Genomic DNA, 27509 nt, shown 5'->3' on the forward strand with positions numbered 1-27509 from the left:
CTGGAGCAGTCGCCACACTCAAATCTTCACAAACTGTACCGTGAGCTGCACTTTGAATATACCCGCAATTACCTGTAGATGGCAATATTGTTCAAATATTTTCATTTGACAAACTCGGTTAGAGCCATGCACGTAAAACAGCTACAGTAGCAGTTATATACAGGGGCGTAGCACCAAATTCTGGGGGTGGGGGGGGGGGGCATATACAACCTTCCTGATGGGCCCCCTCAACACGAAATATTCTTATAGCTCGTGAAATACGTACTCCCTACAAGTTACATTTTAAATTGGAATAATTATATTTTCACTCAGAATCGTCTTCAATGAATCTAGCATGCACATTTTTGGAATGCAAGAAGAAACAAGAGTCTAAATGAAAATCCCCGCAAGCATTGAAGGAACATGCACATTTGTTTGTTTTCCTTACCTTAAGAAATTAGTTGACATAACGTTAAAAAATAAATAAATAAAAATCAGGTTGTACCAAATTAATTATTTTGACGAGTCAAAGCTTCAATATTAGGTGTGACAGAAAACTTAAATTTCTTCAAATTCATCCAGCATTTCATATTTCAGTTATGTAGTCTACTCAAATACTTCTTAAAAGTTATCGATATCCTCCTAATTCTATTGAAACACTTTCTAAAAGTTACATACTTTTATATCTACTGAAATATTCCCTAAAAGTAACCTAAATACTTCTAGACCCATTCGAATATTTCTTTAACCCTTTCATGCACCAATAATTATAACCTGACAACATGATAAGCTGTCCACTGTAGTGACCGCTGTCCCTGAAAGGCTTAAAGTGACCTATACACTCCTAGATGTACTCTGATAAAGAAGTAAATGCTCCTATCGCGATACTGAAAGTTTCTGTCTTCTGCCCAGCAACTGTTCATGATGTGTTCAAGAGTAGCTCAGAAACATTTTACAATGCGCTGTATTGAAAATATATGAAATGTTTTAAATGCTGTAATTAACAAGGACAGTGTGGAAAAAACCTAAACGTTACAAAAGCCAAGTCCCACTTTTGGTAAGCAGTTCAGGGTGTACCCTGCCTAGTGCCCGAAGACAGCTGGGATAGCCTGTGAGGATAAGCAGAAGAGAAAATGGATGGATGAATGGAAGTTCCACTTTATGCTTCGGGCCCTAGTTAACCATTCTAATCCTCCCCTCCTTCGTGACACCCCTGGTTCTTATGTAAATGTTAGCATTTTGAATTCATGATAGAGACTTATGAAAAGAAAAACACTGAATAAAAATATAATCTAAGAGGATATTATATTCCAATTCTTCTAAAGGAGTTAGGCAAATTTCCCTTACCCCGAGAGTACCCCAGCAATGAGAGACTTAAGAGACTGCGCTGAACAGATGCTACTTTGTAGTATTTAGAATGAAAATTGTTGCAGTACTAAAGAAGGTACTAGGGTAGACCAATAAGTGATATAATATATTGCACAAATCTGTATATAATAATCATTTTGTCATTAAAAAAAACTTTCATTCGTCTTGGGGGGTTTTCAATGTGAGGTGTAACAAAACCAAAAAATACTAGTATCAAATTCACTGCTCTGCCTGATAGATCCCCAAGCTGACCCCTGCAAAAAAAAGACTATTTTTCCTCCCTTTTTGGTCAGAAACCGGTGTACAGTATTTGGTGAAACCAACCCCAACCCATGTTCCACGGCTGATTACTCGAGAGTGGAAAGTTGTATGAAGTAACCTTTGATTAAATAAGACAGTGTGATTTTTCTTACGGTTGGTTTGGCCACAGAACACATTCTGTTGCACACGAAAGATCAGTCAAAAAGGCAATAAGGGGGATTCTACTTTGACGGCTGACAGTGAGTTAACTGTACAAAATGCTGTAGCTACTGAGTAAAACAGTATAAATGGAAAATATATAGTCCTCACGATCAATTATTAATAACAAACAAAACATGGGAAAGTATTACAACGGTTGTTTCATAAATACAACTATAGTATTATTTTCCAACTATAATAGAAACACTTGCTTGTTTTAGCTTCAGTTTTTTTTTAGATTTCTGCAATAGCCAAACCAACGCATACCCAAAAGCGTTTCTCATATGGGAGTTGTAAATATTGTCGTTAGAAGTTGTAGTTTGCTCAAAGGAGGTCCGCTACCAAATGCTTTCTGCCGTTTCAGTGTTGTTGTGCAGTCGTTACGTCACTGTCCGGGGTTTCCTAGCGAAGTGAACCCTACGGCGTCATGGCGCAGGCCGGTTGTCGGAAGAACCTGGAATGAAATGCCATCTTTTTTTGTTTGTTATTTTACTGTCTGGATTGACCATCAAGCACGGGACTTCAACGCACAGCTCAGCGCAATAAGGGTTTGCCTCTTTTTCCCCCCAAGGTGTGGAGGAAACGGCAATCCAAAAGCTCTACTGAAGTGGGTCGTTACGGGCTGCTCTCCCAAACTGGGAGATCGCTAGCCAGCTAACGCAAGACGGCGTTAGCTATCCGAAGCTGTTATCACACTAATTGTTGTTCGTATAAAAGGAATAAAGTGTGGACCCGACAGTTGGACTTTGACAGCGGTTTCATCAGAGGAGCTAAGCTAAAACAAGGCAAGAATAACTTGTTCCATGGTGTAGTGAGAACGTATTCTTACGTTACATGTTGATGCGTTAAAGCCGCGAGAAGTGAGCGGCGGATGAAAACAAGATGGAGAGCACGAAGTTGGGTTAGCTAATTTGTATATGTGGGTTTTCTAATAAATTATTTGTATGTTAAGTACTGCGCCAATGATCACCTTTACACATTCTATTTGCATAGTGCACCACTTGCTGATATAGCCTCGATATTGCTCGTGACTGTAAACGAAAGCAACATTGCAGTGCAACCTCGTTAAGAGGAACCGCAAAGTTTTGTCATTTTGGTAGCTTCCGTGCTAGCCTCGTGCTTAATTTACGTTAGCGTCCTCCTGTAAACCCATGTTTACCAAGCGGCCGTTAACCTCACATAATACATGTATTTCATTTGCGTGGATCACCTGTAGCATTTTACGCTTTGAGTCGAAGCTATTGTAAATCTTTAGATACTAGTCTAGCCAGTCCCCTTAATTCAAGTGGTGTTACAATTTACCAATAGCATACATTGGCATTCCCATGTAGGTATATTGATGGCAACATTTCTACAGTTAACGGGCGCTATATATATTTCCAAAGTTAGTCGTTGGTCCTCTATTTATATTTGGAAGAGTCTGACTGGCGCGTTAGCCGCGTCTGCATATACAACTTCCCCCGCCAATAGCCGACGCTGGCATTAGCTGGTTTTAGCAGGTTAGCTTAAAGGTAAACTATTGCTCAGACTAAATGGTAAACTGTCTAAAACCAACCAAACTTTCACAGTCATGGAAGTGGGGCGACCGTAAGTTTTTGCACGGGTTTAGTTAAATATAACTATTGAAAGCCTTGGTTGTTTTTGAGCGCCCATGGCTTTTGTTGAGACGTAAACACGCCGTCGTTACGCAGGCCTGATAGGCCCCAACCCGTAGGGGCAAATTGTGAGAGTGGTTAACTCTACATCCATATTCATTACTCGTTCATGTCATTTCTTCTTTTAACCTGAAATAATTATATTAACCGTTTTTTATCCTCTTGGTACAGTAACACGAATAACTTATCATTTTAACCATTGTATGCATTTGGAAATTGAGTACTCTAATCTGCTGTTATCCGTCCCCTATTAGCTGAGCTTTGATTGAAAATACATCAGTTACCATGAAAATTTAAACGAATTCTATGGTTCAGTTACAGTATTCATGCTCATTACAGACATTTAGTTGGAAAACAAAGTGATGGAGTTGAACTAAACCGTGTTGATGAAGGCACTGTTTCTTTGCATTTTGTAAGATGCGAGTAATAATGTACATTTTATTGTCACATTTCAGTTTAATCACGCTGAACACACTATTAGAGGCGCTTTGGGGGAAGTCTACATTCTCGACTTCATGATGGCAGGACGCAGTGAGGATGAAAGTGTAAGCAACAGCAGTGGGGAATCAAGGTAAGTCATATATTTGACCTCCATGGTAAAAAAAAAAGACTCATTCTATTTGAAATTGTAGTTTATTCTACACAGATGACAGGTCACTCGAGAATGGTTGGTGTTGTTCGGCCCTGTCTTGCATGTCCCATGCAGGCAGTGCCGCCGGCCAGGTCATCTATCCCCAAACTTAAATGCAGATGATAGTGTGATGATCTTGACTCTCAAGAGGTTGTGACAACACATACACATTATTCTTTCCACTTCATTTACACATTTTAAGTCATTGACAAAGCAAACACCCACATTTTTTAAAATACAGGTACCCGGGTAGAGAAGTTTGGGGTATTGGTGTCTTGCTTATGCAAGAACACCACAGGTGCTTGATTCAGGGGATACAGCGTTTATCCATAGACGTACACCTGGAGACTTTAGTCATTTGGTGTGGGTCACACTCTGATTGCTAAACACGATTCCAGCAGTCTCATTTGCACTCAACGTCTTTATGGGGATGATTTGCGTTGCGCTGTCCTATCCCCTCCTGTTCTGTCCTATTTTCGACTTGTCATGTCCTTGACCCACACTGTATACAACAGAGCCACAACTTTGAAAAAGGAAAAGTCAAAATAAAATGTAAAACGCATCCATGTCGTTCATCTTTTGATGTTGACTGAAATGAAGTGGTGTGATGTGTGCTGGCTGTTTAGATAAGATGCTGACTTCAGGCATTAAAAAAGTTTCAAGACCAAAATGTTTTGCGAAACCATCCATCTCAGTTCTTGCAAGACAATTCCTGAATAAATTAATTGAATTCAGAGCGTGTAAAAATTAGTAGCTGAGTTCGTGTCAATATTTTTAGAATACGGTACTGTATTTATCAAGTTTAGATGCCTTTAGATGACAGTTTCATTAACTTTACCCTCCCCCCTTTTTTTTTCTTTTCCAAATTTTACAGCAATTCTGATGATGAATCTGGTTCTGGATCAGCATCTGGATCTGGCTCAGGTTCCAGTTCAAGCTCCTCTAGCAGCAGCAGTCAGTCAGGGAGCAGCGACTCAGGAAGTGGCTCAGACTCTGGCAGCCAGTCGGATTCAGAGACAGAAAAATCCAAGGAAAAGATTGACCCTCCAAACAAGTCAAACATTGATGGCGCTGAGGTACAATATTATTTCATGTTAATTCTGTATTGGTTGTTACTCGTGTTTTAGAATATAAATTATTCAATTAAAACGACTTGGCAGACCGGGGTGGTAGTCCCTCTTTTTAAAAAGGGGGACCGGAGGGTGTGTTCCAACTACAGAGGGATCACACTCCTCAGCCTCCCTGGTAAGGTCTATTCAGGGGTGCTGGAGAGGAGGGTCCGTCAGGAAGTCGAGCCTCAGATTGAGGAGGAGCAGTGTGGTTTTCGTCCCGGCCGTGGAACAGTGGACCAGCTCTACACCCTTAGCAGGGTCCTCGAGGGTATGTGGGAATTCGCCCAACCAGTCTACATGTGTTTTGTGGACTTGGAGAAGGCGTTTGACCGTGTCCCTCGGGGAGTTCTGTGGGGGGTGCTTCGTGGGTATGGGGTACCGAACCCCCTGATACGGGCTATTCGGTCACTATACCACCGATGTCAGAGTTTGGTTCGCATTGCCGGCAGTAAGTCGGAATCGTTTCCAGTGAGGGTAGGACTCCGCCAAGGCTGCCCTTTGTCGCCGATTCTGTTCATAATCTTTATGGACAGAATTTCTAGGCGCAGCCGAAGCGTTGAGGGCGTCCGTTTTGGTGGCCTCAGTATTGCATCCCTGCTTTTTGCAGATGATGTGGTGCTGTTGGCTCCTTCAAACGGGGCTCTCCAACTCTCACTGGAGCGTTTCGCAGCTGAGTGTGAAGCGGTTGGGATGAAAATCAGCACCTCCAAATCTGAAACCATGGTCCTCAGTCGGAAAAGGGCGGAGTGCCCCCTCCGGGTCGGGGGAGAGATCTTGCCCCAAGTGGAGGAGTTTAAGTATCTTGGGGTCTTGTTCACGAGTGAGGGCAGGAGGGAGCGAGAGATCGACAGGCGGATCGGTGCAGCGTCTGCTGTGATGCGGACGTTGTATCGGTCTGTCGTGGTGAAGAAGGAGCTGAGCCAAAGGGCGAAGCTCTCAATTTACCGGTCGATCTACGTTCCAACCCTCATCTATGGTCACGAGCTATGGGTCGTGACCGAAAGAACGAGATCCCGGATACAAGCGGCCGAAATGAGTTTTCTCCGCAGGGTGTCCGGGCTCTCCCTTAGAGATAAGGTGAGAAGCTCGGTCATCCGGGAGGGGCTCAGAGTCGAGCCGCTTCTCCTCCACATCGAGAGGAGCCAGATGAGGTGGCTTGGGCATCTGATTCGGATGCCTCCTGAACGCCTCCCTGGTGAGGTGTTCCGGGCATGTCCCACCGGGAGGAGACCCCGAGGAAGACCCAGGACACGCTGGAGTGACTATGTCACCCAGCTGGCCTGGGAACGCCTCGGGATCCCCCGGGGAGAGCTGGAAGATGTAGCTAGGGAGAGGGAAGTCTGGGCTTCCCTGCTAAAGCTGTTGCCCCCGCGACCCGGCCCCGGATAAGCGGTAGAAGATGGATGGATGGATGGATAAAACGACTCCCACCGCTAATACCGTATTTTTCGGATAATAATGAGCCTCAGATTATAAAGCGCAATATAAATGAATGGGTCTATCTTCATACATTTTTATAAAGCATACTGGATTTTAAGCACATTATTTATCTGAAACATTCTATGTTATCCAGTTCATTTATTGTATGAATTGTAGAAATTGTCTGTTTATTTGACAGTGTCACACACAGCAAGGTATAAAATTCCTGACTCAATCCTTCTGTTGATGAGCAGCCTTGCACAATCCAACAACAAGGAATGACACCGTTGTAATTGAACAAAAAAGGCTTGCGCTCTAATTTTACCCGAGTCCCTTTTTAATCACAAAATTATGAAGACATTATAAAAACAACGAACAGAACAAAGACGAGTGGAATCACTCACGCATGGTAAGAAAATTTGTTGCATGTCTTACTTGTTTTGCTTGATTATCTTGACGTAGCATCACACTTTTTGGCAGCCACCTTCACTTTATGACAACCTAGAAGTAGGATAAATTAATGGAGCTTAGATAATACTGTTCAAAAATGTACTTTAAGTAATAATCAAATAAAATGCCAGCTGTAGGCCAAACAGCTCTTAGGGGTCAATTAAAATAATTCAAATGTAGTACAAATGAATCATATGCGCTCGTAGGACTACATTTCTAATGATTCTCACGTACAAAAGCACGAAGTAGTTCTGGTTCTGGTACGGCAAAAACTTCTACTTTTGCTAGCAATTAGATTTGGATGAGGATGTGAATGTGAAAATAAATGGGGGGAAAATTGAATTAAAGACAATAAACTGAAAAGCCGACATCCTGTCTTCGCCCATCAGTGCAAACAAATGTTCCTTCGCTAAATGCTAAAACATTTTGACCCATTTCTGAGAACTGTGTACCACATAAAATCAGTTTCAGGTCAGTCAGCACAACCAGAATTAATACATAATGCAATGTAAGTGGTGCACAGGTCTGTTGTCAAATCCTTTTTTGACATGCAACAGTGCTTAAGCAGTGTGTGTGGGTGTGCGTCTGTGTTGTTCAATATTTGTGTTTCCTTTCCACTAACTGCAGTTTTGGAAGTCCAACCCAAGTATCTTAGCAGTCCAACGATCTGCTATGCTCAGGAAACAGCAGCTCCAGCAGCAACAGAGACAAAGCTCCTCAAATAGTGGTTCTGATGAGGTAATACGCTGTTATTGTGCCCGCCTTATCTGTAAGTGATTGTGGAAGTTGATTAAAAATCTCCAATTATTCATGAATATGTCAATATTGTTCAATTACCTCAGGACTCCTCAAGTAGTGATGACTCGGACTCCTCTAGTGGATCCAAAAGGAGAAGAAATTCTGGCTCTTCGGATTCTGGATCGGGTTCTGGATCAGGAAGTGGCTCTGGATCAGACTCATCTGCTGAGAACAACAGTGATGAAACCGTTTCAGACTACGAGCCCAGTCAAACGACGAAAAGCAGAAAGCCTCCAACTAAGTAAGTACATGGAAATACAGTTGACCTGAACGTCTGAACACAAACTGTTCAGGGGAAGGTGTTTTGATTTGTTTGGATTTGGAAACCATTTTTACCATAGGAAATAATGCAAATATAAATCCAAATCCAATACCAGTGAAGGTGGGATGTTGTGTTGCAAAGCTTCCACAATTCGTGTCTTCAGTTCCCAAACGTTTATGGAATGTTATTCAAAGAAAAGGTATAGGAACACAGTTGTAAACAGTGGTTTAGACCTTGTTCTGACTGCCAGCCCAAATCCAATTTTTAGCCCACGAAGATTGTAACTGAGCAGTCACAATGCACATGAAATCAGATGTTTGTGAGACCGATTGAAACCCCATTCAAGAGGAAGTTTCATATTGCATTTGGACAGGATGCATCTCAGTCTGAACGGCTCCAAACATATCGATCGAATTTGACTGTTCATGACATCAATCTGTGCGACACAAGATCCAATGCACCAGACCAAAGAGCACCAATCAGGGACCTACAGGAAAGTTTGGCCGGGGCAGGAATATTCTTCGCTGGCCACAGGCAACCTGTCAGAGGGCTCAATAATGTGGCCCTGTCTAGCAAGGCCAGATCCTATTTGGACATTTACATAGAAATCGGATTGAAATCAAATATGCCTGCGGTCTGAACGCATCCTAAACGTCATACTCTTCTATCGGCTAATTTTCTTCAAGTGGGTTGTTAAGTCAACTTTCGTTATCACTTGTCAGGATGAATTTTCGAAATGGCAAGAAGAGCAGCTCTCAGAAAAAGAAAGACCAGAAATGTTCGTCTTCTGAGGACGAGGATGATAACTACAAGAAGGTTGTCGCTGCTGGTCCACGGCGGCAGGCCACTGTCAACATCAGCTATAAGGAAGATGAGGAACTGAAAACGGATTCAGATGACCTCGTGGAAGTTCTCGGTGAGGATGTCCCTCAACCTGAGGAAGATGAGTTTGAAACACTTGAGAGAGTGATGGATAGCAGAATCGGAAGGAAAAGAGGTAAGAAAGGTTTTGACCTTCTCACATTCCTAGAAATGAATATGTGATTTATATGTCTACGATTTAGCCATTTTAGTTGAATATAATCAGTCAAAAAATGCATTAGATGTTCAGGGCACGTTTTTGCTTTTGAATCTTACAGCCGTGGGAAGTGTGACTACGGTATATGCTGTCGAAGCGGATGGAGACCCAAATGCCAACTTTAACCCCAATAAGGAGGCAGGGGAAATCCAGTACCTAATAAAGTGGAAGAATTGGGCGCATATTCACAACACTTGGGAAACAGAAGAGACCCTTAAGGTGCAAAATGTCAGAGGTATGAAGAAGCTGGACAATTTTAAAAAGAAGGATGGAGAGAAAAAGAAATGGTAAGGAATGCAGTTTGTAACTTTACTTCTCATTTAATCTCATACTTTTACCTAATGTTAATCACGTCCTTTGTAGCTTTGAATTGTGGTTTAGCTACTACATATTTCATGATGAACCTTGTACCTTCACCAGGTTGAAGACAGCATCACCCGAAGATGTTGAGTATTTAAATTGTCAGGAAGAACTCATCGATGACCTGCACTCTCAGTACCAACTTGTGGAGAGGATCATAGGTATGTTTTTAAATGTCCTTTTAATTCAAAGCTGGTTACTGTTAATCTTGCGTTTATGCAATATGAATTCTCAACGCAACTGTAGTCATAGAGCACTTTAAAACAACCACCGCTGTATACGAAGTGCTGTACATTGAGCAAACGTTAGATAACAACAAACGATCACAAATTAATAATGAAAACAGGAAAAAGCACAAAACAGTAAAACTAAAATCAAGTGTCCTACTGAGTCAAAAACCAAAGAACAAAACTTGGTTTTTAAGGCTTACGAGTACCAGTCAAGAGGCGAGCAGGAGCATTTTCGGCTTGCGAAAATCACATGACGAAACCCAGAAAACAGGTGAGCTATAATTGGTCGTTGCGTGAGCCCTTTGGAACAAATTTTCAGTGGTGCATTTTGCTCCTTAATTTATATTCTCCAAATATTACTGTATTTTAATGACCATACGGCGCACCATATTAAAAGATGCGGTGTCAGTTACGGGTGCTATTTCTGTATTTAAAACATTCCCAATTATTGCATGCAGGCATGGTCAAATGTACCGTTCCTTAAAAGATATGGTAGCATGCATGCATGTTTTTAAAAAGGCAGCGGGAGCAAAACTGACTTCGGTTGTACTCTATTGAAGTAATTAACAATATACTCACATTATTTTTTTTTACCAATCCTCCTCTACAAATCCATCAGCGTTCTCATCTTCTAAATCCGAAATGAACAACTGAGCAAATATGCAAATAGGTGATATTTTCAGAAAATAACCGCAAAAAAAAAGAATTAATTTGTGAATGCCGAACCTTAAACGTGTTGGAGGTTCACTGTTATGGCACACATTTCACTTTATTTTTCTAGTTTTCCTAAAATTTGCCTCTTTATAGGGGGTGGTCTCATCCATCTTAAACAAATGAGCCACTGCTCCAAGTCTCAATTATCGTGTACCCGCAATTTACAGTTTTTTTCATAATAGGTCTCCTTAAACACATCAAAATGTATGCATATGCACAACAGCTGTATTTTGAATTAAATTTCCATCACTGTCTGAATATTTTTGAACAGGCCATTCTAACCAAAAGTCGGCTGCTGGTTTCCCGGACTACCTGTGCAAGTGGCAGGGTTTGCCCTACTCAGAATGTAGCTGGGAAGATGGAGCCCTGATTGCCAAGAAGTTTCAAAAATGTATTGATGATTACATGAGCAGAAACCAATCAAAGACCATTCCATCCAGAGATTGCAAGGTAATTAAATAAAAAGATGGCTGGATGAAATTATGTCTGTGAATATGTAGATTCTATTAAAAGCACTATTTATTGCACCGTTTGATTTAGTCCGATATAGTTTAGATTGTTGATTTAACCAGCTGTACTTTTCCTGCAGGTGCTGAAACAGAGACCAAGGTTTGCTCCAATGAAAAAGCAGCCACATTACATAGGAGGTGATGGACTAGAGCTCAGAGACTATCAGTTGGACAGTTTAAACTGGATGGCGCACTCGTGGTGCAAGTAAGACTCAAGCAATCTCGCCACGCGTGAACCCCTAAAGCTCATACGTGCTCCGTGGTACTACATGTTTTCTTCTGTTCTGTCTGAATTTTTAGAGGCAACAGCTGCATCCTCGCTGATGAGATGGGTTTGGGGAAGACCATTCAGACCATCTCATTCCTCAACTATATGTTTAACGAGCACCAGCTATACGGACCTTTCTTGTTGGTTGTACCCCTTTCTACATTAACCTCGTGGCAGAGAGAAATCCAGTTGTGGGCTCCTCAGATGAATATTGTTGTCTACCTTGGGGATATAAGCAGTAGGAATATGGTAAGCTGGAATCCTTTGCATGCATACATACTCATACATGGTTGAGGGTCATTCCGTGTCATTTTCTCAAATTTCTGAAACTCTTCCCGCCTCATCATCACATCATTTTTTTGAAGAAAAAAAACCTCGAATGAAGATACACTTGATAGAAAAAAAAATCCAAAATATTTGGTTTCTACTGTCAATAGTTTACTCATGAAAAATCTTTGACTGTAGTTTAGACGTTTTTTGGCATATATTGTTTTAACAGAAATATCAGTGGTTTTCACCTGGGAACTCTTCCGCTCTCCCACTGTTGTTAATCACAATTACTTTGTGATTTAACAAGGGGGACAATTACTTTTTCACATAGAGCCAGATAGGTTTAAACCCCCCCCCCCCCCCCTTGGTAAATGAAATAATAATTTAGAAACTGTGTTTTATATTTCCTTGAGTAGTCTCTGTGTGATATTAAAAGTAGCTTGACAAACAAACCCGTCGTGTGTGTGTGATGCATATGCAAAGAACACAGAAATCTGAAAGGGGCAAATACTTTTTCACAGCACTGTACATAGGTCATATACACAACACATACAGCATGTGGTTACATAGACTGCATAGATTACAAATATTTTTCTTGTTTGCCCTTCTAAATGCAGTTTGTCATGTTTTTTTTCCTTTCAAAAGAAAAACTACACAAGGTTAGCTAATTGATCAGTTTTCAGGAGCATGCCTTAAGCAACTGTTGCGTTATTGTATTTTCTTGAAATTTTCAACAACAACAAAAGTTCTTGTACAAAATTAATGTTAAAAATAGCCTTTTGAGTAATTTATAGTGATGCTCACAAACAGTAAAATATTAGTATATATTAGAAATTCAAGAACAGAGAAGTTTGTTCGATTTGTCCAAAAATTCAAATAATGCCAAACCTTACCTAACACACCTAAGGACTTAGCTTTTTTTTCAAGTCACTTTATACAGCTAAATTTGTTCTATTTCTTATTCCTTTGAGTTGCTTAAAAATACTCCACATCCTCTTGGTGCTGTTGTCATGAAAATGGTAACATCAAATAGATTCCTTTTTTTCCCCAATCTAGATCAGGACACACGAGTGGATGCATGTTCATTCCAAGAGGCTGAAATTCAACATCCTCCTCACTACGTATGAGATTCTTCTCAAGGACAAGGTGAAGTGCTACTCACATAAGCTTCTAATAGGGCTGGGTGATGTTTTTAGTGGTGTAGGAAGGGGGGGTTCTGGAGATTTTGTTTTAAGGTCATATCGCCCAGCCTTAGCTTCTATCATGGTCTCGATGTTGTTAGGTTGTTAGGAGAATAACTAAACATGTGACAAATATGTCTGCAGTTTTTTTTGGGCAATGTTAACTGGGCTTTCATCGGTGTGGACGAGGCACATCGACTGAAGAATGATGACTCCCTCCTCTACAAGACTATGATTGACTTCAAGTCCAATCACAGGCTCCTGATCACAGGAACACCACTGCAAAATTCCCTCAAAGAGCTCTGGTCCCTGCTGCATTTCATTATGCCTGAAAAGTAGGTTACTGCTATTTAAGATTAAGATATCCTTTATTGCTACATTATCAATGTGATCAGTCTTTTGTTGTACTAAATTAATCACAGAAAATACAAAAGAAATGAATTCACTCTACCCCAGATATATTTCTAAAAAAAATACAATAAAGATCCAATCTAACCTCGTATTCAAATGCACGTGACATCACTATTTGTCCTATTTCCAAATTAAGAACTTATTTTTTTCCCTAAAGGCTAGACACACAACAACCCAAAGTGACAAGGGAAAAATGTTTTATTGTTAAAAAATATACAATAAGTAATATTCATATTTACATTATTAGAAAGATTTGCATGCAAGTCACCAACCTGTTACAGGAGCTCTCACACCTTCCTTCTTTATTTGCAGTAGTCCCTTCACAACAGGCCATCTAACTTTCTCTTGTATTTGTACTTTCCCTCTATTCCTATTTAGTATTAGTGTCCCATGCAAAATTGTTTGCACGATTACCATGCAATATATATTTTATTTTTGTGGAGAATATTGACACCATTAGTGTTTTGCGATGCTATATCCGTGAGGAGCTCCCAACCAATATAACAGTTTTGGATTTTTCATTGAAGTTAGATTTTAGTGATTAGCAAAACTCCTCCGCACAAAAGAAAAGTTCTATCAAGCTTTGCACTGTTGATCACGTAGATTCTTGTTTAGTAATTTGGCATATCATCACTATGGCAAATCACTTAGGTAGTAAACAATTTCCTTTTTTGGGGCATGTTATGTTCAGTACAAGATTTTTAAAAAGCTGTATTTTATTATGTTGCTTTCTACCACATGTCATTTGTTTAAAAACAGTCACATCAAGTAAACAAAACTGAGCTGATAGAACAATTTCCTTCTTGGGACATAAAAACAAAACTGGTGTAAATATCTATGTCAGCTTTACAGTCTTGATAACATGTTCTGTAATACAAACGCATACAATCAGACATTTGAGTTCACGAGTAATATTTCCATAAAACACTATTGATGAGTTTTGTTATATTTTTCAAGGTTTCACTCGTGGGAGATGTTTGAGGAGGAACATGGTAAAGGACGGGATTCTGGCTACACCAGTCTGCACAAAGAATTGGAACCTTTTCTTCTACGCAGAGTCAAGAAGGATGTGGAGAAATCTCTCCCAGCCAAAGTAGAGCAGATCCTCAGAGTGGAAATGAGCGCTATCCAGAAACAGTATTACAAGTAAGGACTGCGTCCAAACCTTTCTTGCTTGCTTTACATTTAGTGTGTCTCCCAATGACACCAGTGTTCATCAGCAAGTGATACTAAGTCGACTGAATATATCAGAATCCAGGATTTTGAGAGAGAGAGTTCTATATTCGGAATCCTTAAAATTATCTCGCTCTTGATTTTTCTGTTTCGTTCTGTCTGTCTCTCTTGTGATTGTAGATGGATCCTGACCAGGAACTACAAGGCTCTCAGTAAAGGTATCAAAGGAAGCACATCGGGTTTCCTAAATATCATGATGGAGTTGAAGAAGTGCTGTAACCACTGTTACCTGATCAAACCTCCTGAGGACCACGAATTCCTTAACAGAGCTGAAGCATTACAGGTTTCGATTGACATATTCCTTTTTTTTTGTTTGTTTGTTTTGTTGCCCCCCAAGAGATTGTATCCATCTGTGTATCAGTTATTGGGAACTCCCAGTTAGGGCTAACAATTAATCGATTTTATCTATTTTATCTATTTCACTTTTGGAGTCAATTAATAGGTGGATTAGGCAATTAAGTGGTATACAGTTCCACCACTATCACGTTGACACCCCCCCCCCCCCAAAAAAAAACAACAAAAAACAACAATGCATGGCATTCCAGACAGATGGAGGCATTTAATGTTTTTCAGGAAGAATATCATAATTACGACAGAAAGATACATCATGAAACCTTTGTCTTCCATTACGTCAAGTCCAAACCTTTACCCTATAACATGGCAGTTCAAAATCATTGTGTATCTAATAACATGACAAAATCTATTTCAAATAGAATACATGGTACTCACCAGAGATCCTATATCTCCAGAGATCCTATATATTACAAAATCCATCTGATGTAGACAGGGCTAGAATAGTGTTGAGACGGTCACCAAAGACACGTTTAAATGAACAAATCATTTCAGTGAATAGAATCAATAAACTGATCTGCAAGTCCGGGCATTTCTCAAATTATTTGAGCTCACCAATTGCCACTCGGAGATGGCGGATTTCATGGGCGTCACGGTCTCACTGCGCAGCGACTACGATGGTCCATCAAAACATGTTATGACAGGATGGGTGATAAAACTTTATATTTATGGTATAACTATACATATTTATTTACATAAAATTCAATCAATAGACTTTGATATATCACATTTGCCCATGTTTTGACAGACAATAAGAAAAGCCAATGATACTGAGCACTGCTCTGCGCTGAGCCAGTTATGTGGCTTGAATGCAGCCACTCCAAAATAGGTTGATGTGAAGAGAACTCCTGCTTCAGATTTAGTAAACAAATTTGAGCAACAGGACAAGGCAAACACATATAGAAATAAATACAAAACGCATAAACTGTCAACCTTACTGTATGAAATAATGCATTTTTGGCAGGATGAAGCTGTGCACTTGAGCAGGCCACGTATGAATATCAAACCAAATGTTCTTTGCGTGTGGATTTGATTCAAAAGGTTCATCACAAAATACAATTCATGAAGATTAAACACGAACATGAAGTTGCTGAGATTCGGAGAACAAAAAAAACATAAATGAGCCAGCCCCATCTTTGTTCAAGGTGCAGGAATCAAAGGGGAAAAGGTCATGGCTAATTTTCCATACTTGATAGTATTTGGAAGCACGAGAGAGAATCAGTGTTTTTCCCCATTTCTTTTTAGCAACTTATCCGCAGCAGTGGGAAACTGATTTTATTGGACAAATTGCTGGTTCGTTTGAAAGAGCGAGGTCACAGAGTTCTCATCTTCTCCCAAATGGTTCGGATGCTGGATATCCTGGCTGATTACCTTCGAAGCCGACAGTTCCTCTTTCAGGTGTCTTTTCAGCTCAGTTACCTTCAAAATTATTGTCCTCGCGTCAGTATGTACTTCTTGGCTATTCGTTCTTCATTAATTGCATTTTTCGCTTTGTTGATGCATTTAGCGATTAGATGGCTCCATCAAGGGTGAGATGAGGAAACAAGCATTGGATCATTTTAATGCTGATGGTTCAGAGGTAAGATTTTCCATATATTGTATTTTGTGTCAGTGATCATTTGAGTATATATGTTTATCTCATGTACTCTTACCCCCACCCCCTTTATACGTATACCCAGGATTTCTGTTTCCTGTTATCCACACGTGCTGGTGGCCTCGGTATCAATTTGGCTTCAGCTGACACAGTTGTCATCTTTGACTCAGACTGGAACCCCCAAAATGATCTTCAAGCCCAGGCCAGAGCCCACAGGATTGGACAGAAGAGACAAGTAAGTGAAACTGTGTATTAGGGCTGGGTGATTTGTCCATATAGTCAATCAAACGGGTTTTTTTTCTCAGAATCCTTTTTATTTATTTATTATTTTTTTCATAATTACTTCTGTACTTTAAAAGTGCGTCCTCCCGCTGACATGCGCTGCTTATAATGTTTAACCAAGATAGTTTAGCACAGTTTTTCGTCTATCGTTTGGAATTGGTTTGGCTTTGTAGCGTCAGACAAGAAGCAAAAAAAAACAATCTCTAGTAAATTATGTTCAAAAGCTGTTGCAACCTAAAGGACCATTGAAACATCTAACAGTGCATGCAAGAAAGCTTGATATTTGAGTCATTTTCCTTGTGGATATAGTTTGGGGGCTTTCCCCCAATTCTTTTGCAATTTTGCATTTTAAAGGGCGAAGTTAATGTTGTCAAGAAGCAGTTTTGTTACATAATCTCAAAGAGAACATTTGTTTTAATTTATTAATGTAAAATCATTGAACTTTTGAATAGATTAAGGATTATGTTAAGAGGGATATTTCCTCCAAGAGGATGCACTTTTATTTTCACATTATCTTGAACGAAAATATGAATTTCTATTGTTCTGTGGAAGTTGATATAAATTAATGCTGTTAAAAACTGTATGTGTTTAATGTTAAGCAAAATAAAGCATATCCCAGAAGGGGGACTCACTCCATAAAGCAAAACTTGACTTACTTTTACTTTTTTCAAGGAGGGGGAAAAATCGATTAATATTAACTCATTGAATCCCAGCCATTTTTTCTAGATTTTGGCAGATTTTTGCAAGGCCCACAGATTATTGTGCTGCAATATAAACATGCAGCCTACCAAATCTCTTTTCTTTTTTCCTATCGTTATCTTTTTCCAGTCTTTCGGAATTAGCATTAGAAAATAGCTACATTTCATCAGAGTTCCATTTTCTGAGGAAAAACTGAGAAAAAGACATTTTTGTAAAAGCGTGCATTTCAAGGATAATTTCGAGTATGGCACGACTATTCTTTGCTTTTTTTGGCAGCTCAACCATCTCTCAAACATCTCATATGCATGTGTGTGTCCCCTCCAAGTGGCAGTTTTTGTGTGTGATACAAAATGAAGCAATTGCCCTGATGGAAGGGCACACAACATGTTTTACTCCACATTCTGCTTTCACTTAACTTGCCTTTGCAAGGGCAAACCCGGCACCTTCGCTGCGATCTGGCTTTTGTGGTCTGCGGAAAGTGTTTAAGTTTGTGCTTGTGGAGTGGCTGTTTTTTATTTCTTCCCCAAATATCGTATGAATTTCGGTCCACTTTACGATTGTGTCCCGCTTGGTCTTGATTAGTCACAAAAGGTTCCAACTTTATGTCTGTAAATTTGAAGCCCGAAATGTGGCAAAGGGTAAAAAAGTTCAAGCGACCTACTTTCACATGCCACTGTGAATATAGTATCAGACATTTGGGAGTTGCCATGTAGGATTAAGTATTGTTGTCTCCAGCTTTCATTTCTAAGCGTGCATTCTTCTCTTAGGTGAACATCTATCGTTTGGTGACTAAGGGCTCAGTGGAAGAGGAAATAATAGAGAGAGCAAAGAAGAAGATGGTGTTGGATCACCTTGTCATTCAGAGAATGGACACAACGGGAAAAACTGTCCTCCACACTGGCACTGCTCCCTCAAGGCAAGCCACACACTGTGCTTAGAAGGATATCCTGCCATGTGACACCAGACAATCTGAATTCTCCTGTCCTTTTTATGATGTAGTTCAGCACCATTCAACAAGGAAGAGTTGTCTGCAATCCTGAAATTTGGTGCTGAGGAGCTTTTCAAAGAGCCAGAAGGCGAAGAGCAGGAGCCTCAGGTACTAATACAAACGCACACACAAAAAATGTATAATAAAACGTATTCACAACGGTATTGTTCTAATGTGTCATGCTTTGTCATGTTCTATAGGAAATGGATATTGACGAGATTCTCAAAAGAGCTGAGACCAGAGAAAATGATCCTGGACCCTCCACAGTGGGAGAAGAACTGCTGTCTCAGTTTAAGGTGATATATCAATAATTCATTTGTTAAACTAACTCCTGGCCAATACCCAATCTGTAATGTCTTTAACTCTTCCAAGTTAGCATCTGCTAAATTGATGTGGCTCTCTGGCCTGTGCAGGTTGCAAACTTCACCATGATGGAAGAAGAGGAAATAGACATGGACTCCGAGCGCAGCCAGCGCAGTTGGGATGACATCATCCCTGAGGAGCAGAGGAGGAGGATGGAGGAGGAGGAGCGTCAGAAGGAGCTAGAGGAAATCTACATGCTGCCGCGGATGAGGAATTGTGCCAAACAGGTAATCAGGCAGTAAAACCTCAGTACAGTGCGTCAGCTTTGCTTTTGCTTCCTGCGCTTATTTTGTTTATTTAACAGATAAGCTTTAATGCTAATGAGGGCAGAAGACCGTGCAGGAGCAGGAGATACTCGGGCTCCGACAGCGACTCCCACTCGGATCGAAAGAGGCCAAAGAAACGCGGTCGGCCTCGGACCATTCCACGGGAAAATATCAAGGGTTTCAGTGACGCCGAGATACGGAGGTAACGAACAAGATTCTTTCACATTCTGATTTTAAAGCTTATTTATGCGTGTTTTTGTTTTAACTAATCAGGTTTGTCAAAAGTTACAAGAAATTTGGGGGGCCGCTGGAACGGTAAGTGTGCATCATCTCAAAATCGATTTCCCCCCCAACCCCCCGCCGCCCCAAATGCAGTACTGACTTTTGACTTCTTTCCAATTCCTTGATTCAGGTTGGATGCTATTGCTCGTGATGCCGAACTTGTGGACAAGTCTGAACATGACCTGAAACGCCTGGCTGAAACGGTTCACAACGGCTGTGTGAGAACATTACGAGAAAACCCCTGTGGACCTGAAAAAACGTCGGGTAACTAAATTGCAATGAGGAAAACTCTGCCTTTTAGCCGTGCAGAATATATTTTTCTGGTGACTGCAAGAATTTACGCTAATTGTCTACACCTTTACACCAGGTGGCAGAAGAGGCAAGGTAAAAGGGCCCACATTCAGGATCTCTGGTGTTCAAGTCAACGCCAAGCTTGTTATTTCTCATGAGGAAGAACTCGCTCCACTTCACAAGGCCATCCCTGCCGACCCAGAGGAGAGAAAAAAGTTTGTAAAATCATTAAAATAGGATGATTTTTAAATGAATGTAAAAGCTAAGGGAAAATGTTCCGGTTAGTGTTGGGTAAAAAAACTGACAATAAATGCTCAGCTTGGTTTTGCACAGTTTGAGTTGCTGAATCTGACTGTGTGTGTGTGTTTTTATTATTCATAGGTACATGATTCCATGCCACTCTAAGGCTGCACACTTTGACCTCGAGTGGGGGAAAGAGGATGACTCCAGCCTGCTAATAGGAATCTATGAGTACGGTTACGGCAGTTGGGAGATGATCAAAATGGACCCAGACCTCAATCTTACACACAAAGTGAGTTTAAGCAAACATTTTCAACTTTTGTGAGCTTCAGATAATCACAGAATTTGGGTATCCTGCTGAACATTCCTTTGAATAATCGAATTTTGGAGAAAAATAAATCGGTTAAAGAAAAATTATAAATACGCGAGAGAAGATAAGACATTTCACTTCATAAAGGGATGTTCGAGTCCATTACCAGTATGAGTACTGAACTCCGAGTACTCACCAATACCAAGTAACCGATATCACTAGTACATTTCTGACACATTTCTATTAAACTGTCAGCTAATTTTAAAGATAGTTTATTTCTGACAAAAGTCAGAATCGTCACTCCTGTAAGAAATTTAAGTTCAAAGTGAAACACAAATACCGCACCCAGATTGATGATTTATTTATAATGAACAAAATAAAACTAACAACTCTCTGACTTTTAGTCTTTGTTCAAAATAAACTGAAGTGCAAAATAATACAGGTTGTTTGAAAATAGGGCTGGGTGATCTGAAAAATGTATCACATGGTGAGTATTTATGGCAATATTGATTTTTATCTATACAGTATATTTTGCACATTTAAAATAATATTAAATGGTCTATAAATAAATTACAACCATCCCGAGGAAAAATACCCTTCATATTACAAAATATAGGTATATGCAATCACAAAAAATTCAACAGGAAAAAATAGACCTTCTTCATGCACTGTATAGACTGCCACGTGAAGGTTCGAGTGGTTTCCAGATAAACTGGCTCCTGATTTCAGCTGTGTCCATTAGGGCAATGCCACTCTCGTAATTTTGTTTCCGGTCTGCAGACTTGTCACAGGCTACATTACAATTATTCCAACTGCTTAACTGTTCAATTCTTTCATAAACACGTTGCTGCAAGAAATTGTCAACATTGTAAAACATTTCAACAAAATGAAAAAAAATGCATAAAATAAAAAGCTACAGAGTGGTGTTTGAATCTGTGTCGCTCTACCACCTTCGCCACGAGCTGGCACACTTTACCATTATACTTTGCCCCGACTCATTTGGCCGTGCCCTTGATTTGGCTGGTAACGCCGAGTATCTTTCGGTTCACTTCTGCGGTGAGGTTATGCATTTCTTTTTAACTCATTCACTCCCAAAGACGTTTTTAAATGTCTTTTCAGACTTGGTCCAGAATTGGCTGGTACTGAATGAGTTAATACCCACTCAAAAGCATGCACGGAAGTCAGAGAGGTCTTCACTTCAGCTTGCAGAGATGCTATCCCTGTTGCACTATTCACACCTACTAGGGGCGTGCCTTTAGTGTTCTCTTTCACATCCTACCTTGCCACTTCCGTATGCTGTGCTTCCTCAGTTATATCCGCCTTTTCTCAATTTAAGTAACGTGTCGGCACAATATTACTCAGTTAAGCGGACCCTTCATCAAAGTCACACAACAGCATTCACAGATTTGGAACTTGGCGCATACACACGGCATTATTGTATGCAGCAAATGTAAGACTTTTATGTGCATCTTATGGTCGTAAAAATATGGTATTTCCGTATGCATCCTGTATTATAACTAGTCATCAACTCGTGCTTGAACTGTTTCCATCTGTACAACCTCACGCATTGGGCGCCTCTTATGCCTAGCTGGAGTGGCCAGAGCACTCTCCGGGGCATGCCGAAAAAACGAACATCACATTTGAAAAACGCTCAGATTTCGAATGGTCAGAGTGGAGCAGAACACACTTGATACTTGAATGCACCCATAGATAAGGAGATGGCGTGCAGAAGGAGGCTGGCAGTGTAAAAGGATGGTGACTTTCAGCTACATTATAAACAGTAAACTGCAGAGTGAGCATAAAAGTATACAGTCGCATTGTCTGACCGAATGAAATTTTTACCCGCATTACTGAAAAATGTGCCCGCGTTTGTGAGCATTTTGGCCGCACTCTCCTGCATAGTACGAACAATTATTCCAGCTGGCCTGTATTGTCCTCCTGACAATGTACACTAGACACACACACAAATGTACCTGAGGTAGAAAAACATTAATTGAGCATATTTTTAAATTGAACGCACTCAAATTGTTTCACCCCTGGTGAGCATTAGTAAGATAACAAGATTCAAGAGTTCAGAAGCAATCATTTCACATGGGAGATATTTTTTCATATTCCAAACCAATTGGAGGTTGGCCCGTGTCAAAAAATGGCTCGGGTTCCATGTGAGAGGTTACGCCATCGTTACAATTAATTATGTCGACTGTTCACTGTCACCACAACATTGATATTCTCTCCTAAAAATGATGAATTGTTTGTTACAGCTCCTACCAGACGACCCTGATAAGAAACCCCAAGCCAAGCAGCTCCAGACCAGAGCAGACTACCTCATTAAGTTACTGAGCAAGGACCTTGCCAAAAAAGAAGCTCAGAAACAAGCAGGCTCAGTATGTCTGACATTTACACATTGTCTTCATTCACTTATTCCTTAGTTCATTCGACGAAACGCGCCTTGCAATTGTAGGTCAATTCTCGAAAGAGGAAGCCAAGATCCAAAAAGAGAGAAACTGTGAAGTCAACTCCGATAGATGAGATGATGAAGAGTGCATCCTCAGATCCTCCATCGGACAAAAGATCGGATGATGAGGATGAAATCGAGGAGGAAAAGGTACGCTGAAAATCCCCTGTTATGTTAAACACTCGTCACCCAAAAAGGAAGCTTTTGCACAAATGTGGGATGACTGTTGACTGTTTCAGGAGGAGATGCCCGTGAAGGCTCCAAGCGGACGAAGCAGAACAGACAGAGAGACCGTGAAGGAAGAGAATCAGGAGGAGGAGGAAGATGAGGAGGAGGAGGAGGAGGAGGAGGAGGAAGAAGAGGATGAGACTCAACAGGATGATGGCTCTTCATCTGGTGAGAGGGAGTATAAAGAGGAGCTAAAGAAAGACTGCAAAAAGGAGAAAAAGGAGGACAGTTGGGACAGTAAAGACAACAAGGAGTCAAAAGAGAGAAAAGAAGTTAAACCTTTGGAAGCAGTCCATAAACAAGAGGACAACGTGGAAAAGGTGAACACACTTAAATGTTTTTTTTTAATTATTATTATTATTACTGTATTCCAAACACTGTGGTCACAATGAATGGAAATTATTGTTATTTATGTTTTTTTTCAACAGACTGAAGGCAAAGCCGAGGTCAGAGAACGGCTAAAGAAAGCACCTGATGTGCCAGTCCACATAACAGCAAGTGGAGAGAATGTTGCATTGTCTGAGGAGTCTGAAGAACTGGACCAGAAAACCTTCAGTGTGGTATGTTCACACTTTCCTGGTTTTACAGTATGGTTTGTTTCAACTTGATTACATGACAGTTAATGTGACCCAGTCAACTCCCGATCGAAGAGTAGCAATAGTCAGCAAGTGTTTGAATGTTGCAGTGTAAAGAGAGAATGCGGCCGGTGAAAGCAGCGCTTAAGCAGCTGGACCGACCGGAGAAGGGTCTCTCTGAGCGTGAGCAGCTCGAACACACCAGGCAATGTCTCATCAAAATTGGAGACCACATCACGGAGTGTCTCAAGGAGTATTCCAATCCTGACCTCATCAAACAATGGCGAAAGTAAGCACGCTTTGTCTCTTGGCCACACAAAGTCAAAGTTGGGAACCAATTCTGCCAGGGAGACTGAATACAAATTTGGTCTCTCTAGTCCAAACTACTGTATTTTTCTGTACTGTAAATCTCTACGTATTATAAAGCGGACCTTCGATGAATAGCCTATTTTACAACTCTTTTCATATACTGTATAGGGCGCACCGCAATATAAGGCGCATAGAATAGAAGCTACAATAGTGGCTGTGGTTGCGCTATGCATCCACTAAATCAGGGGTGCCCATTACGTCGATCGCGATCGACTGGTAGATCGCGGTCTAGTCCCAAATTGATCGCGAGGGGTGTCGAGGAGAAAAAAACCCCAAAACAACCATTTGTGTGTCTTTGTGCATGTTAGTAATATATATATATACAGGCAGTTTGTGTTCATGTACACTGCACCCAAATAATCCTATCAGTCTCATTTTTCACAAAAAGTATTTTAAAAAATACAATTAAATGAAGCAGGTAAATCGTTAACCTACGTTGGCGCATGTCCTGCGTCACCGGAAGTTGTTAGCGCTCAGCAGTTGCATCTTGTGATAAGAGCTGTTGCGCTATATCTTTGATCGTTGTCATTATTCTCATTCAGTCATTGAACAGAAAGTCTTCCAGTTCTTCAAAATGAAACACTGCCCCCCGCCTGCTCTTCACATATCCGCAACAAATAAACACATAAACTCAGATGGCTGCTGAAGTGAGACCTAGAGCAAATTGAATATGTAATTAATACATAAATGTTATTCACTTTAAATAAAACATTGGTTACCTGCACTATGAATTATGAACGTGATTTTTGTCATGTAAACTGAGTCATCCAAACCCCCTCGTAGTTGTGGCTGATAATGTTTGTCTTTTGACAGAAACCTGTGGATATTTGTTTCGAAATTCACCGAGTTTGACGCCAGGAAATTGCATAAATTATATAAGCATGCCATCAAGAAAAGACAAGAGAACGCTCAGGTGGGGTACCCTGCAAGTATTCCTGCATTCCAACATTTTCATATCAGCCCATAATCTTTTTTATTTTTTTATAAACAGGCGATGGAGCAGAATACAAGGAGTGCAAACACAATAGGTTTTAAACACACGGGTAATTATGAATTTCATTGACCTGTGCAATTAGCATTAAATTAGCTTCTCGCTACTGTGCAATAGATTTCTTACTCTGTGCTTTTTGCCGCAGATATCGAACGACTGAGGGACAACTCTCACCAGGATGACAGCAGTCGGGACAGTTATAGCTCAGACAGGCATCAGCCATCGGCGCGTTATCATGACAGCAGCAAGGAGAGACACAGCTCAGAGGCCCCCAGGAAAACTGCAGAATCCAGAAAAAGGCCCTACTCCTCATTCAGCAACGGCAAAGACCACCGAGACCACTATCGACCGGACAGCAGGGATCGAGACAGACAGGACAGGTGAATACTAAAATCTCTTTTTGCCAATTTGATACCTGTACATATATATATTTTTTTACCTATGTTTACCTTTTTAAAATAAGACGTCATTTGGATTCAAGTTAAAATATCCCCAAATAAATAACCTTACACAATGCCTTTTTTGTTTGGAATGAATGTGTAGCATAACCTACACCTTAAATTTTTTTTTATTCAAAGTGGCCTAACATAATTCACCCCCCAAAATTATAATAATAATAACAAGAAAAGTATTTAATTTGAATAGGTGACTACATTAGCCTTTTCATCAATATCAATGTACAGGAGGGATGCACCAATGCCATATGTCTGCACTTATAAAATCCTTCGAGAGTACGACACTGATACCACACCAGTGGCCTGACATGCATTCCAGTTAAGATTCATGCCAGATATGCGGAAGTAATTTGAAGTGAACACTTTATGACGACACTTTTAACTGACATCCATTCTGGAAAATGGATGATGAACTTCACTCATCCTATAAGCAATCGGTGGCCACCAGAAAAGAAATTCTGCCAAATAGCAGGACTGTGAAGCTGGAGCCCATGATGGCAGTGGTTTACCTGAAATGAAGCAGTTTTGTGTCGTGTTTTGAAATGGCAGCCTTGGCCATTTCAAAATTGCATTCTACTTCATTGCAATGTCAATTTAAATTTGATTCATTGTTCAGGCATGCAACGATCTTGAACGTGTTTCACAGTCAGGCTCGTATGTGTGCGCGTGTGTGTGTGGTAGACATTACAGCGATGGTAAGCAAAGGAAGCTGGAGGAGTTGCGCTCCAGCAAAGACCACCGGCCGGACCTGAAGGATCTCTCCCATTCGGACCACCGCTCGTCTTATCGCTACCACTCAGACTGGCAGACGGAGCAGAGGGCCTCGGCGAGTGGGCCCCGTTCTCCCCGCGACCAGCCCTCGCCGTACGACTCCCGCTCGCCGCTGGGCCACCGCTCTCCTTTCGACTATTCGTCCGACCACAAGAGCACACCAGAGCAGATCTGGAGCGGCCGCAAGACATAACGGCAGCTCCCCGGGCCTGCTCGTAGCGGCCATGAACTCACTAACAACAGCCCACGCCTTAGAGGAAAGCTGTAGAAAGCACTGTGCCACGACTGGAGACGAACGCTAAGCAGCGCCTCAACCAGGCATCAAGGAAAACAAAATCATAGCATATTTTTGTATTTAAGAGTTAAATGCTGCACGCAGCACACTTTTTGTTATTTTTATAAAGTTTTTTTTTTTTAACTTTTATTTTAACCTTTGGACAGAATAAGACCCTGAGCGCTGCCTCATACTCCCACCGACCCACGACACTGGATCCTGTGTTTTGACTGTTGTTCATGTCTGTCTGTCACGATCATGTCCAACGTGATTATCTTATTTAAGTGTTAAGTCAGTCGAACCGTCAGCTGTCACATGAATCATGTTGCAAGCTGACGTCAAGATCAGTCTGGGCTCGGGCTCATCACCTGGCGTACCTCATTTACATACCTTCTCATTTGTTTGTGTGAGAATTATTTAAGAAGAACAGATTTTAGCTGTAAAAAAAAACAAAACAAAACAAAAAAATTTGCTTTCTGCATTTTGTGAGCAATTTTTCCCTTCCGTCATGATTTTGTAAAATTATGTAAAATAGTAAATCGGTGGTCTTTTTCCTCAGGCTTTTTGGATTTATTCAGACTTTTCTTTATCAACTCAGGCTTTTTTGTTCTTCAAGTGAGTCTCTGTATAATAGGTCTTTCATTATAATGCTTTCAGAATGTAACTTTTGGTAAAGGGAAAGTTCTTGCCGAGTTTGTTTTGAATTTTTTTTTTTTTTTTGTTAAAATAGTGACTTTTGAAAATCAGTCGAAAAAGACCTGCTTAGATATTTTCCGCAACTGTTTTTTTTTTCGACGTAGGCAATAATAATGTCAATGTTCTATGCAGCCAAGTATATTTGTGGTGAACCACCCAACTGAATGAAGTCACTGTTAATGGTTCACTCTGTTGTACAAAACTTTCCTCTATATTTCAGAATCAATTTACACTGAGAGTGCATGGATTTTTATGAACTGTTTTTATATAGTTGTTTATGAAGCCATTAAAATCAATCACTGTACTCCCTTGGACCAGCGCTTAAAAGGTTTATCAATGGAGTAATAATTGAAACCATACAACACAGAAAAAGCCTTCCTGAACTTTTTTTTTTTTTTTGAGTTGATGAGCTCCGATATATAATACAGCGCTGCTTGGTGCAAAAACAGGAACATGTTTAACTCCATCCTACATTCACCTCACTGGTGACGTCCCCTGACACACAATCTACGATAATGCTTCCCACGACGTGTTCCATCGCAACATCCGTTTCGGCGACGCTCAACTCACACAACGGCCCATAAAATGCTCTCGCTGACCACCAGAGGGCACTACACTGCGTGGGGACGGGCTTGGAAAACA

The 27509-nt window shown here is 40.6% G+C and overlaps 1 protein-coding gene across 1 annotated transcript; it reads left to right on the plus strand.

Moving 5' to 3' along the window:
• The first annotated feature begins 2217 nt into the window (after positions 1-2217).
• Positions 2218-27181, plus strand: chd1 (chromodomain helicase DNA binding protein 1). The gene is made up of 36 exons (XM_086135385.1): positions 2218-2591; positions 3917-4032; positions 4967-5168; positions 7701-7811; positions 7916-8112; positions 8856-9130; positions 9273-9498; positions 9632-9732; positions 10787-10965; positions 11105-11229; positions 11325-11541; positions 12619-12708; positions 12888-13078; positions 14112-14300; positions 14508-14670; positions 15984-16136; positions 16246-16317; positions 16418-16567; positions 18081-18229; positions 18313-18409; positions 18502-18597; positions 18715-18891; positions 18969-19132; positions 19204-19245; positions 19343-19476; positions 19580-19718; positions 19885-20035; positions 22315-22437; positions 22515-22658; positions 22748-23056; positions 23165-23296; positions 23422-23600; positions 24494-24593; positions 24672-24723; positions 24817-25051; positions 25808-27181. Exons 2-36 carry the CDS (start codon positions 3977-3979, stop codon positions 26088-26090), a joined length of 5403 nt encoding a protein of 1800 aa, XP_085991511.1. The 5' UTR covers positions 2218-2591; positions 3917-3976; the 3' UTR covers positions 26091-27181.
• Positions 27182-27509: the final 328 nt, after the last annotated feature.

The sequence above is a fragment of the Hippocampus guttulatus genome, chromosome 17 (assembly GCF_054856545.1).
Source record: "Hippocampus guttulatus isolate MCC_2025c chromosome 17, RoL_Hgut_1.0, whole genome shotgun sequence".
NCBI lineage: Eukaryota > Metazoa > Chordata > Actinopteri > Syngnathiformes > Syngnathidae > Hippocampus > Hippocampus guttulatus.

Coding starts and splice junctions, on each gene's coding strand:
- chd1 (XM_086135385.1), top strand. CDS start 3,977: ATGATGGCAGGACGCAGTGAGGATGAAAGTGTAAGCAACAGCAGTGGG. Junction 20,036..22,314: donor ACCTCAATCTTACACACAAA/GTGAGTTTAAGC, acceptor TGTTTGTTACAG/CTCCTACCAGACGACCCTGA. Junction 24,724..24,816: donor AATAGGTTTTAAACACACGG/GTAATTATGAAT, acceptor TTTTTGCCGCAG/ATATCGAACGACTGAGGGAC.